General features: G+C 47.6%; 1 protein-coding gene across 1 annotated transcript in view; it reads left to right on the forward strand.

The window, feature by feature from the left end:
- Positions 1 to 12224: 12224 nt before the first annotated feature.
- Positions 12225 to 12380, forward strand: part of Ppp4r2 (protein phosphatase 4 regulatory subunit 2) — a 42002-nt gene continuing 41846 nt past the window's right edge. Inside the window, exon 1 of the mRNA XM_026392685.2 lies at positions 12225 to 12273. Within this exon, the coding sequence (XP_026248470.1) occupies positions 12240 to 12273 (34 nt within the window). The 5' untranslated portion in view covers positions 12225 to 12239. The remainder of the gene's footprint in view (positions 12274 to 12380) is intronic.

Here is a 12380-nt window from a genome sequence, read left to right on the forward strand (position 1 = left end):
AACCCTGATGTGCTGGACAAAAGCGCTTTAGCAGTTCTTCAAATCCAGAGTCAAATCGTGAGGGTAAATGTGTATTCCAGCCTCGTAAAGGGTGTCAGTCTCATGTGTGACCTGTGGGCTCAGACTATAAAGAAACTCTAGGAATGCTTGTGCCTGTGTCCTTGCTGAACACTTAGGGTTTATGAAAACAATAGTGTTTCTTATTTTGCAGGATTGCTATTTTGAGTCAAGTGGCAAAGCAAGTATAAATGTCATATTAGAAAACTGGATTCTTCTTCATCTAAATTACTGTTATTAGAAGTGATTGCAAGTGCCCAGAGTTAAAGGGAAAATAAAAAAACTGATGCTAGGTATATTAAATGTTTAAAACTGACAGCTATTTATGAGAGTTTCCCTGATGTGATTTTACGTTTGCATGTTTATGGGAACATAGGAGATAGTTAATAAGACTAAGAAGACATGTTCCAATGAGAGAAAATGCAGACAAACCCAAGAATTAATTAAGAAAGTGGTTGGTGTGTAGTATGTTTGAATTTAAGCTTCTTAAGTTTAAGCTTCTTGTCATCTGTCTCTTTAGACCCCATGGTTTCTGGAGGGTAGTGGGTGACCAGCGTAGCATGTCCTGCCTTAATCCCCCAACACACATTATTGTCCTGCGTGCCAGCTCAAATCCTGATTCCAGCCCCTGACTGCCCAAAGGCTCTCCTCTGACCCTGCAGCGCCCAGCTTGCCTACAGGCAGGCTGAAAATGTTGGAAAATTAACCCTCCTGAGATGGCCCCAAACCACTGACCAGCAGGAGCAGGTGGACAAACACCCCAGCTTCCTCTCCTTAGCTGTCAATCCCAGAATACCCCAGTGGGAGAAGCTCAAAATACCCACCCTTAATGATATATTCTTTTTTTTTTTTTTTTTTTGGTACCACGGATTGAACTCAGGGGCACTCGATCACTGACCACTTCCCCAGCCCTGTTTTGCATTTTACTTAGAGAAGGGGTCTCACTGAGTTGCTTAGGGCTTCGCCATTGCTGAGGCTGGTCTGAACTCTCAGCCTCCCCAGCCACTGGGATCACAGGCATGTGCCACTGCGCCTGGCGATAATATATTCTTTATTGGTTCCCTCACCTGCCCTCTCACCTCCACACTCTTCCACCATTTCCTCAGATTTGGCTCTGAAGATTTGAGCTGGTGATCAAATCTTTGTCTCACCATCTGTGGCTGGTAAAATCTTTATCTGATTAAAAAATTGAATTTAAGAAATATCTTATTTAATACTCATAAGAGTAATTCCCTTCCCGCCTCCTGCTCTACCTCCGGTTTTCCTCCTCCTGCTCCAACTTCTCTTTCCCCTGGGTGTCTCCTTTTTATTCTTGTAAATCTCTGTTTTCATTTAGAGAGTTTGAATTAACTCCCTGCAAACATGGTTTGGAATTTAGCATTCTATATATTCTCTTATGTGTCTTTCTCTCACCAGTGGATTTTATTAGCTATTTTTATTTTACGTATTCAGAGTTGATTACATGGTCCCTCCACTTTATAGCATGGAGAGTATTTCAACTGTATTTTGAATAGTAACATAGTTGCGTGATTTATTTTTAACTCCAAAGAGCCTCAAATGTGTTCAGTTCTATTATTCCTTCTTCATTTTTTCCCCCCTCAGTCCTGGGGATTGAACCCAGGGTCACTCTACCACAGAGCCACATTCCATCCCTTTTTCACTTTGAGACAGGGCTCTCACTGAATTGCGGAGGCTGCCCTTAAACCTGGGATCCTCTGCCTCAGCCTCCCGGGTGGGTGGAATTATAGTCATGTGCCACTCCCATGCCTGATCCTTATTTCCCTTTTATGGTATGGAGTTTAAATGCTTTGTATTCTAGGTAAATGGTTTTGTTTATTTTGTACTCTTACTGAAATTATTATTTATCTACATTTCTGGCACCGGCTTAGTCATTCTTATTTTTGTACAACATTGTTAAAATATAATTGAAATACAATAAACTATATCTATGTATCAGGAGTATGGTTTGATCCATTTGACTTATCTGTGCTCCTTTAAAACGTCTCCACTCTGGGACCAGCAAGCATTTCCTTCATCCACAGAGGCTCCTCTTGCCTCCTCGACTCATCCCTTCTTCCACCCTACCCTCTGTTCCAACTCACCGTCTGCTCTGCCCTAGAATTTCATAGACATGCAATCATACAGTGGGTATTATTTTTGCCCAGCTTCTTTCATTCTGCGCACTTATTTTGAGATTCACTTGGGTCGTTCTTTGTATCAACAGTTCATTTCTTTTGTTATTATTTTTTTCCTGCAGCGCTGGGGATGGAACCCAGGGCCTCAAGCATGCTAGGCAAGCACTCTAATACTGAGCTGCATCCAGCCCCTTTAAAAATTTTTAATTTCAAACAGGGTCTCCCTACATTGCCCAGGCTAGCCTGGAACTTGTGATCCTCCTGCCTCAGCCGTCGGAGCAGCTGGGATTGGAAGTGTGTACCACCGCACCTGGACTCATTTGGTTTTATTATTGGTTAATATTGACTATAATTTGTTGCTCATTCTCTTGGTAGTGGATATTTGCTTGTCTCCAGTTTCTGGCATTTACAAATCAAGCTGTTGTGAACATTTGTGCACAAGTCTATCTGAATATGTATTACCATTTCTTTCTAGTAAAATTAGCGGTGGAGTGGGTGAGTAGTATGGTAGGCATGTGCTTGACTTTTCAAGAAACTGCCACACTGTTTTCCAAATTGGTGGTACCATTACACCCCCACAGCATCTCCAGTAATTCCACAGCCTCACGAATCTTTTTAACTTTAGCGAATCTAATGAGAATAAGGTGGTGTTTCCTTGTGGTTTGTGGTGTTGGGCATCCTAACATTTGTTTACTTGACATTCACATGTTTTCAATGGTGAAGTGTCTCTTTGGATCTTTGCTCCTTTGAAAAAACTGGGCTATTCTTTCCTTACTGAGTTTCAGGAGTCTAGAGACAAATCCTCTGATACATGTATTATAAATATTTTTTTCTTACTTTGTAACTTGTCTGTTCATTCTTACTGGTGTCTAAGAACAAAAGTTTTTATGTTGAGCTGGGCATGTGGCACACGCCTGTCATCCCAGCAGCTCAGGAGGCTGAAGCAGGGGGATCACAAGTTCAAGGACAGCCTCAGCAACTTAGTAAGGCCCTTCGCAACTCAGTGAGACCCTGTCTCAAAATAAAAAATAAAAAAGGGCTGGATGTGGCTCAGTGATTGAGGGCCTCTGGGTTCAATCCCAGGTACCACCCTGCAAAATGTTTTTATGTTTATAAATCTGATTTATCAATGTTTTCCCTTTTGTTTTATGTTTTGTGTTCTAAGAAATGGTTGTCTATGCCAAGTTGCAAAGATTTTCTCCTAGATCTTTTTTTAGGTTTTATATTGTCATGGACTAAATGTTTGCTTCCCCCACCCCCCAATTCATACATTAAAATCCTAGCTCTCAATGTAATGGTGCTGCACATGCACTCTTTGGAAGGAAATTAAGTCATGAGGATTATGGGATTAGTGTTCTTATAAAAAGAAACACAAGAAAGATGATATTTCTCTTGGGCATGTGAGCAAATAATGAAAAGAAGGAGGTTTGTCTGCACACTGGGAAGAGTGACCCTCACCCAACCAACTCTTGTGCCTTGATCTTGCGTTCTCTAGGCCCAGGAAGCCTCCATCCTGGGGTTTCTGTTACAGCAGTTCAAACTGATGAGAAGATGCACATTGTACCGGGAACGGCCCCCAGAGTCCCTCGTGCTGACAGCTTGGTCAGTTGCTTGGTGCTGTCTGGACGTGGTGGAAGCTTTAAGCCGCTGGGCCTCGTGGGAGGTCTAGAGGTCACTGGGTGTGCCCTGAAAGGGGGTTGTGGGGCCTCAGTCCTCCCTGCCCTTCCTGTCCCTGGACAGGAGCTGAGCAATGCTCCACCAGGCACTCTGGCCACGCTCTCCACCTTGCCACAGTCCCAAAGCAGCAGGGGCCAGTGACCGTGGACTGACTCCTGCGTAACTGTGAGCACAGACCAGCTGTCCATTAGCTGACCATCTCGGGCATTTGTTAGAAAGCTAACAGGCATTCAATCCATTTTGAATTGTTTTATGTAAGGTAAGAAATAAGGATGACTGTTCTTTTATTGTTGTTCTTACTTGTGTAAAGCTGGGGATGGAGCCCAGGGCCCTGTGACACTCACACTACAAATCAGCTTAAGTCTCTGTGCCCGTGTTTCTCCAAGGTGATCCCAGGAGCCACCTCTACTAGAACCACCTAGCAGGGTTCTTACAGGGTGGCTCCTGGGTCAGCAGTAGCACTGTCTCTGGACATTTGTTAGCAATGAAAATCCTTCGTCCCAAGCACAGAATTTCTGGATCTGGAGCTTTAGGAGTGAAGCCCCATAACATGTATGTTTTGTTTTTTGCAGATTTGATTTTATTTTAGGTATTTTTGTGATGCTGGCATCAACCCACAGCCTCGCAGAGGCTAAGCACATGCCGACCACTGGGCGGCCTCCTCAGCCCTACCATCTGTGCTGACCAGCCCTCCAGGTGTTCTGACGCCTCTTGACCTAGAGCCCCCTGGCCAAGTGCTTGTTAAAGCAGATTCTGGGGTCCCATCGGAGTCTAGTAACTCAGACTCTGGGGAAAGGAACCCCAGAAAGGTCTTTTCTTTGCCCTGCGGGGAATGGAACCCATGGCTCCACATGTGACAGGCCAGCACTCTGCCTTGGAGCTTCCTCCACTGCCAGGGCATCTGTTTGTTACCAAGCTTCCCTGAGTCATTCTGATCCACTCTGAATTTCGGAGCTGACAGTTCTTGGTGGTGTGTCACCTGTTGCAGATTTTAGGATGTTAGAGGAAATGTTAGGCCATCCTTAAAAGAGGACGGTCCCCTTGGGGGTTCCTGGAGAGGAAGGCTGGGTAGGAAACCATGGTGATTTTGACAAACATCAATCAGAGCCTGTCATTTTAATGCCTAAAATATTCCACTGTCTGTCACCTTTAAGAAATGAGAGTCAGGGCTGGGGTGTGGCTCAGTGCAGAGTGCTCGCCTGTCCCACGGGAGGCCCTGAGTGAGTTCCCCAGCACTGCAAGGAGACAGAGGGAGACAGAGAGCGAGAGAGGGAGACTCTAACTTTTTGGCACAGCTGAAAGGCCCCTGGCTGCTCTCTCCTACCCTTCTGCACAGCATTTACATTGATATGATGTACGGTTTAGAGAATAATGATAAGAAAAAAGTCTGTGCATGTTTAGTACAGAAGCAACCCCCCCACCAAATATTTTGGATCCATGTTGATTGACTCCACGGATAAGCCCCCAGGAACTGTTCAGCCTGAGAAACTCCTTTGTGAGTTCCGTGTCCCCCAAGCCTATGGATTTGCTAGAAGGGGCTGTCCCTCTCCCACCCTACCTGCCCCACCCTTCTGGGGTGGGGACACAAACAGCATCAACATGTAATTAGGCAATGGCAGATGTGTCATGCTTCCTGACAGCCCAAAAGACAGTCACATTCAACCAGCATATCTTTGGGTTGTCTCGGCTTGTACCTTCCTTCCTTCTGGAAGAATTCAGTTTAACTCTAGTCAGGCATGGCCTAAAACAGGAATCCAAAAGGAGATGGGGGACAGTTGGGTGGAGCGGGGTGTCAGAGCCCAGGAGAGGTGAGGAGGGCAACTGCTGAGGGGACTGGAAGTGGTGGCAGGAGATGGATCACATACCCGGGACACTGATCCAGCCGGAGGAGATGTCAGGGTGATGGTGGCCAGGTTCTTCATCACTGGAGAGCAGTTGTGCATCTGGACGGGGGTCAACCAGAAAGAATCTTCTAGTGTGGGCTTGGAATTGCAACCTGTGAACTCAGAGTTTTCAGCAATATTTTTATATATGTAGATAGAGAAATAAATTGTGTGTGTGTGTGTTGTATGAACACATGCATTTATTTTCTAGCTCTGTTTGAAGATAAGACTCCATGATAATAAACATTCTACAACCTTCATTTTGGTTTACAAAAAGCATTCTCCACTGAAAAGAATCAGAACTTTTTGGAAAGGATGACTGATTCCAGGACTGGGCATGAAAGATGGAAGATGATCTGAGAATAGCTTTTTTTTTAAATTAATTTTTTAAGTGACATAAAATTGTATATATTTATGGTGAACAACAGGTTGTTTTGAAACGTGTCTACATTGTGAAGTGGCTAAATCAAGCTGATTGGCATATGCACTACCTCACATATTTATTTGTGGTGACAGAACTTAAATTAGATTTTCAAGTATACAATACATTGTCATCAACTATAGTTATGGGTTGTACAGTAGGATTAGCTCTTTGTATCTGAAAATTAGGAAGTGCTCCAAAAATAATGGAGACAGATCAGAAGAACTGAAAGACCAACTTGAAGAAGCTCCCACTAGCCAGGCTGAGAACAATTTAGGTGTCAAAAATAATTTAGGTGTCAAAAATAATAGTGAAAATAGATCATATCCACTGAATAAACTAGGAGTGACCGTGTCCAAGCTGGTATGACCTCTAAAGGGGAGTAAGGCAGATGAGACTCACCTTACACTGGAGTGCCAATTGTCAGCATAAAAGAAAGGTGGCATTGGGCAATCACCACTTGGCAAACATCACAGTAATAATTCATTCAGCCAAGAACATCAATGAAGGCTAAAACCAGGGAGTGGAAGTTTGATTAGAAATGGGATATTTGCACAGTCTCAAATACCACTGCCCCCGACACACCAAACACTTTAGAACAATACAGTGGACCCCAAAATGCTAAGCCCCATTCCCTGGAGTCTAGGAAGTTTCCCTTATTTGAAAAAAGGGCCTTTGCAGATGTCATTTAAATTAAGGGTCCTCAATGAGGACTTCATTCTGCATGACGTGGGTGGGCCCTAAGTCCAATAATGGATTTCTTTTTAGAGAGTGAAGCAAAGGTGGGCATGGAGGGGTCTGCACACCTGTGGTCCCAGCACCCAGGAGGCTGAGTTAGGACCATTGCTAGAGCCCGGGAGTTTGAAAGTAGCCAGGCAACAAAGTGAGACCCTGTCTCAAGCAAAAATGAAACAGAGTGAAACATATGACTCTGGCCTGGATTCTTGTCTTATAAAGGACACCACTGAGTGGATGGGTGCGCGGTAAGAGAGGCCTGGTGGTCAGATGGAGGCGATGTACCCATGCTCAGCTCTTGGGTTCTTGCTAGTGTCATGGGCATAGAGCAGCACAGCTTTGTAGGAACTGCATTTGTCATTTCTTTATGGTGAACACACTAAAATTCCTTTCTTCTAGCTTTTTGAAATAGCCTGTACATTATTATCATCCATAGTCCTCCTACTGTGTGACGGTATCCCAGAGCTCCTGGACCCAACTGCAGCTTCAGCACCCATGGATCACCCTCTCCCCCTGTCCCCCCACCAGCCTCTGCTAATCACCATTCTACTCTCAACATCTCCCAAGACCCACCTTTTGAAATTGCACCTATGAGTGGCATCACTTGGTCCTTGTCTTTCTGTGCCTGGCTTATTCTGCCTAAGATGAAGAGCTTCATTTCCACCTATGTTATTACCAATGGGAGGATTTCCTTCCCTTTTATGGCCAAATCGTATTCTATTGTGTATAGGTACCTCATGTCCCTTGTCCACTCATCATTGATGGACACTTCAGCTGTTTCCATGTCTTGGCTGCTGTCAATAGTGACGCAGTAAACACGGGGGAGCAGATGTCTCCTCAACATACCCATCTCACTTCCTCTGGATACAGATCCAGGAGGGGGATTGCTGGATCATATGGGAGTTCTATTTTTTCAATTTTTGAGGAATTGCCACACTTTTTTTTCCATAATGGCTGAGCAATTTATCCTGCCCCCAACAGTGTGCAAGGGCTCCCCTCTCCCCACACACTCGCAAGCCCTTGTTATTTCGAACCTTTTTGATATTAGCCATTCTTACTGCACAGAGGTCTCATCTCATGGTGGTTCTGATTAACGTTTCACTGATGGTTAATGATGATGAACCTTTAACAGGTCCTCCTATTCTGTAAGTTTTCTCTTCACTTTGTTATTTCTTGTGCTGAGCAGAAAGAGAGTGGTATTTTTTTTACATTGTTTATACCTTTGTTTTATTTATTCTTTTTTATGTGGGGCCAAGGATCAAACCCAGTGCCTCGCACATGCTAGGCAAGCGCTCTACCACTGAGCCACAACCCCAGCCCAGAGAGTGGTATTTTGACCCAGACTCTTCCCCTTCTCCAACTGGATGTTAGTTTTTCTAGATTTGTTCTCAGTCTCTCCTTGTTCCTTCCCACAGACTCCTCTCAGAAGGACAACCAAATCCATAAGTTCTTGCTAGGGTTATAAAAGGATCCTCCCACACATTCTCTGACCTAGTTCTGGCCCTTCTATCCTCCTTCTATCCTCATCTTCCACTACCAATACTGCATCGTCTCCAGGTTCAGGCCTTTCCCTCTGGCCAGTCTTTCTGCATGTTTGCAATCCTTAAGGTTGACCTCCTCCATTCGACCATGAGCTCCATGGGGAAAGAGAGATTCTCCACTGTCTCCTCCCTTCTTTATATCTCCTTCCACTTTATTCCTGTTTTCTGAAGGGCTCTTCTCTGTAGGTACCCATCTTTCCAGTCTTCAAGTGAGGCCCTCTTGAAAAGCCACTTCTAGCCAGGAGAGTGCTACACACCTGTGATCCCAGCTGCCTGGGCAGCTGAGGCCAAGGACTAAGAGTTGCCCATTCTCGCTGGGCAACACAGTGAGACTCTGTCTCAAACAAGTAAATAAATACAGAAGTAAGAAATAAAAATGAATACAAATAAAAGACACCTTCCCTACCTGCCTGGGAGAGTTTTGGCAGGCCTCTGAAGGCCTGGTTCACATACTCGTCTGCTGGCCTGCATCAGGGTCTGTACTTATGTCTCATCTCTCCTGGCATTTTGTAAACTTCTTGAGGATGAGACAGTATTTGGGGACTCAGAAGCCAGCCTGGGGTTGACTCACAGGTGAGTCCCTGGCCTGAGTAGTTATGTGACCTTCCACAAGTTATTTTACCACTTTATACCTGTTTCCCTTTCTGTGAAGTGGGGATAAAATAATGTCACTATCTCAAAGGACTTTTGTAAAGTTCTTAGAATAGTGCCAGGCACCAAGAAAAAACTTAATAAATATTGTTACTATTTAATTTCTTATTTGTTACATTAGTTTTCTATTGCCACATAACAAATCATACTGAAACTTAGAAGCTAAGAACACTTATAAACATTTCTTGTCTTTCATTGTTTCTTTGCATAAGGAATTAGGAAGTGACTTAACTAGGCTGTTCAAGCACAGGATCTCTCCTAAAGTTGTGATCTTGATGTGACTTGGGTGTGAAGTCATCTGAAGGGACTCCTGAGGTGGAGGATCCACTCCCAAGGCCTTGGTGCTTCCCTCTGTGAGCCTCTCCAAGGGACTGACTAAAACTCTCCAGTCAGAGCAGCTGGGTTCCCCATCAAGACCCACTGAGCAATCTAACAGTCCAAGGCTGAAGCTCCAGTACCTTTCAAGATCTAGCCTCCAAATCACATGTCATCCCCTCCGCCATACTCATTGGAAGTACTCTGATTCAGCTTGGGTGAAGCTTATTCAAAGGCAGAAATCCCAGGAGGCAGGATCATTGACAAGGGTAGGTGCAGGCAGCCATGTTTTAATTCTGTTTTCCTCCAAGGGAATTAGCAAGAGTTGGTTCAAGGCTCCAGCAATGCAGACACGGGGACACATGGAGGCTGGAGAATTCCAAGGAAGAAATGAACCAAGGCAAGTAATTCCTTAGCCTCATCTCTTACCTCTCCTTCCTTTGCCATCTCAACTTCCAAACACTGCTCAGGTATGTGCACACAACAATGGCAGCCCAAGGAAACCAGGGAAGTATCCCCAGAGAAAGTGGTGTTTAAATTGAAACCAGAATTGTTTTAAGGAGAAATTTTGAGGCAGAAAAATCATAGGCCTTGAAATGAGAGCCAAGAGGGATGGGTGTAAGTCAGGGATACGGAGCTTGGCTAGCACACATAAGGCCCTGGGTTTCATCCTCAGCACTATCAAAAAACAAAACAAAACAAGAGCTGGACTCAGTGGTGTGCATCTGTAATCCCAGTGGCTTGGGAGGCTGGGACAGGAGGATCAAAAGTTCAAAGCCAGCCTCAGCAATTTAGTGAGGCCCTAAGCAACTCGGTGAGACCCTACCCCCCCACCCCTCAAAAATGAAGAAGAGCCAAGTGGGCTCTGAAAAGTCAAAAGAAATCCAGTCTAAAACTGAGTGTGATGGAAAGGACAAAGTAAAGAGGGAGAAATTAACTTGTTTGTTTGCTAATATAAAGTTCTAACAGAATTTTTTGGACTAATGAATTCTCTTTGATTGTGCTGTACAATTCAGAAGCCACTAGCCACGTGTGCCTATAGAGCACTTGAAATGTGGCTATTGTGACTGAGGAATTGAATTTCATTTAAGAACTCAGGAACTGAATTTAAAATTTTATTTTATTTTATTTTATTTTTTTAAAAATATTTATTTATTTATTAGTTATTGGCGGACACAACATCTTTGTTTGTATGTGGTGCTGAGGATCGAACCCGGGCCGCACGCATGCCAGGCGAGCGCGCTACCTCTTGAGCCACATCCCCAGCCCAAATTTTATTTTAATTATGTTAAACTTAAGTATCCACACATGGCTAGTGGCAACTGTGTTGTGCAGCTTAGCTCTTAGGTAGGAGACCTGCTGGAAGAGTGGACCAGATGGCAGAGAGAAGGGGAGGCTGAGCTGTACTCTGGAAGCAGGAAATCCCTTCAGACCTCCAGGGACCACGATAAACTAAACCCCAGGCATGGTAAGCACCGGCTGAGCGTTTGATGATACCACTCTACTCCTCTCCCTTTGCATGTTTTGCTTTGTGGTGCTGGGGATTAAACCAAGGGCCCCCATATGCTAGGGGAGAGCTGTACCACTGAGCTGCACCCTGAGCCCAGGGACATTTGAAATGGAACTGGATGCTTTGAGGAGGTTAAACAGAGGACTTGTTCTCAGGTGGGGAAATTTGAGAGAGATGTTCTGGATATGAGGGGCTTTTTCCTACAAGTACTGCTCAGGGTGAGGGTCAGGGTCAAAGCCATTATTTTTTAAGACTGTCAACAGTGTCCAGAGGAGCACCTTCTGAGATAAGTCAAGCCTTGGGCCTCTTCCCTGCTTCCCTCCCGCCCTTCCACGACTCTGCCACAGGTCCTGGGGAAAAGCAGGGACTGAGTGACTTTGTGAACTCAAACCAAAGTCTAAAGATGCGTGCACGCGGGAGCCTCGCCGCGCTCTCTGCTCGGGGACTGTCACGGTCGCGCACCGTGACCCGCCGGGGCTGGGGTCCCTGCCCTCCCGCGGCGCCGAGGCGATGCGGGGGTCGCCGGCAGCTTCGCGGGCCTCGGCGGGCGCGTTACCACTTCCCCCACCCTCAGGTCCCAGGCGCAGGTGAGGAGCCGAGCTCGGGTAACCCGGGGCACGGTCACGCGGGCAGAGCGGGCTGCAGGGGGACGTGGACCCCCGGACCCAGCGCCTGAGCCTCCAGCCCTGCGCCGAGCGCGCGGCTCCCTGGTGGGCGGCAGCGGCGGCCGAGCGGTGCGGCGGGGGGTGCCGGGATCCTGACGGCTCCCGCGCGCTCAGGGCCTCGGAGGTCGGCCCCGGGCAGAGTGGGGCACCGCGCCTTCACTGTGCGACCGGGGAAGGCCAGGCTCGGACAGACCAGGCGAACGTCGCCGGGCCCCGCAGCAGGCAAAGTCGGGCTCGCCAAGTCCGGGAGCGCGGCTGCAGCCTCCGCGGGACCGGGCCACGACCGGCGGCGCCGCGCACGCGCCCTGGGGCCCGGCGCGCGCCACTGCCGCGCACGCGCTCTCGGCCCGGGCGGCGCGCCGCGGCCGCGCACGCGCTCTGGGGCGGGCGCGAGGACGGCGGTGGGGAGCGTGCGCGCGGTGACGTGCGGGCGCCATGTTGGAGGGCTGGTGGTAGCGGCTCGGGGAGGTGCTCGCTCTGTCGGTCTCGCTCTCGCTCGCTTCCCCCGGCTCCCTTCGGTGCCCCCCCCGGTCGCCTGCGTGCCGGAGTGTGTGAGGGAGGGGGCGGGCGTCGGGGGGGTGGGGGGAGGCGCTCCGGTGCCCCGGAGCCCGAGGAGGGAGGCGGAGCCGGCGAGGGACTCCGGGACGCCATGGACGTCGAGAGGCTGCAGGAGGCGCTGAAAGGTGGGGGTCGCCGCGCGCCCTCCGCGGCGCGCTGCTCGGCGGCCGGGCGGCGCGGCCCGGATCCCTCACCCCGCGGCGGCGGCGGCGGCAGCGGGCGGGGCGGGGGC

This window comes from Urocitellus parryii, chromosome 16, assembly GCF_045843805.1.
Source record: "Urocitellus parryii isolate mUroPar1 chromosome 16, mUroPar1.hap1, whole genome shotgun sequence".
NCBI lineage: Eukaryota > Metazoa > Chordata > Mammalia > Rodentia > Sciuridae > Urocitellus > Urocitellus parryii.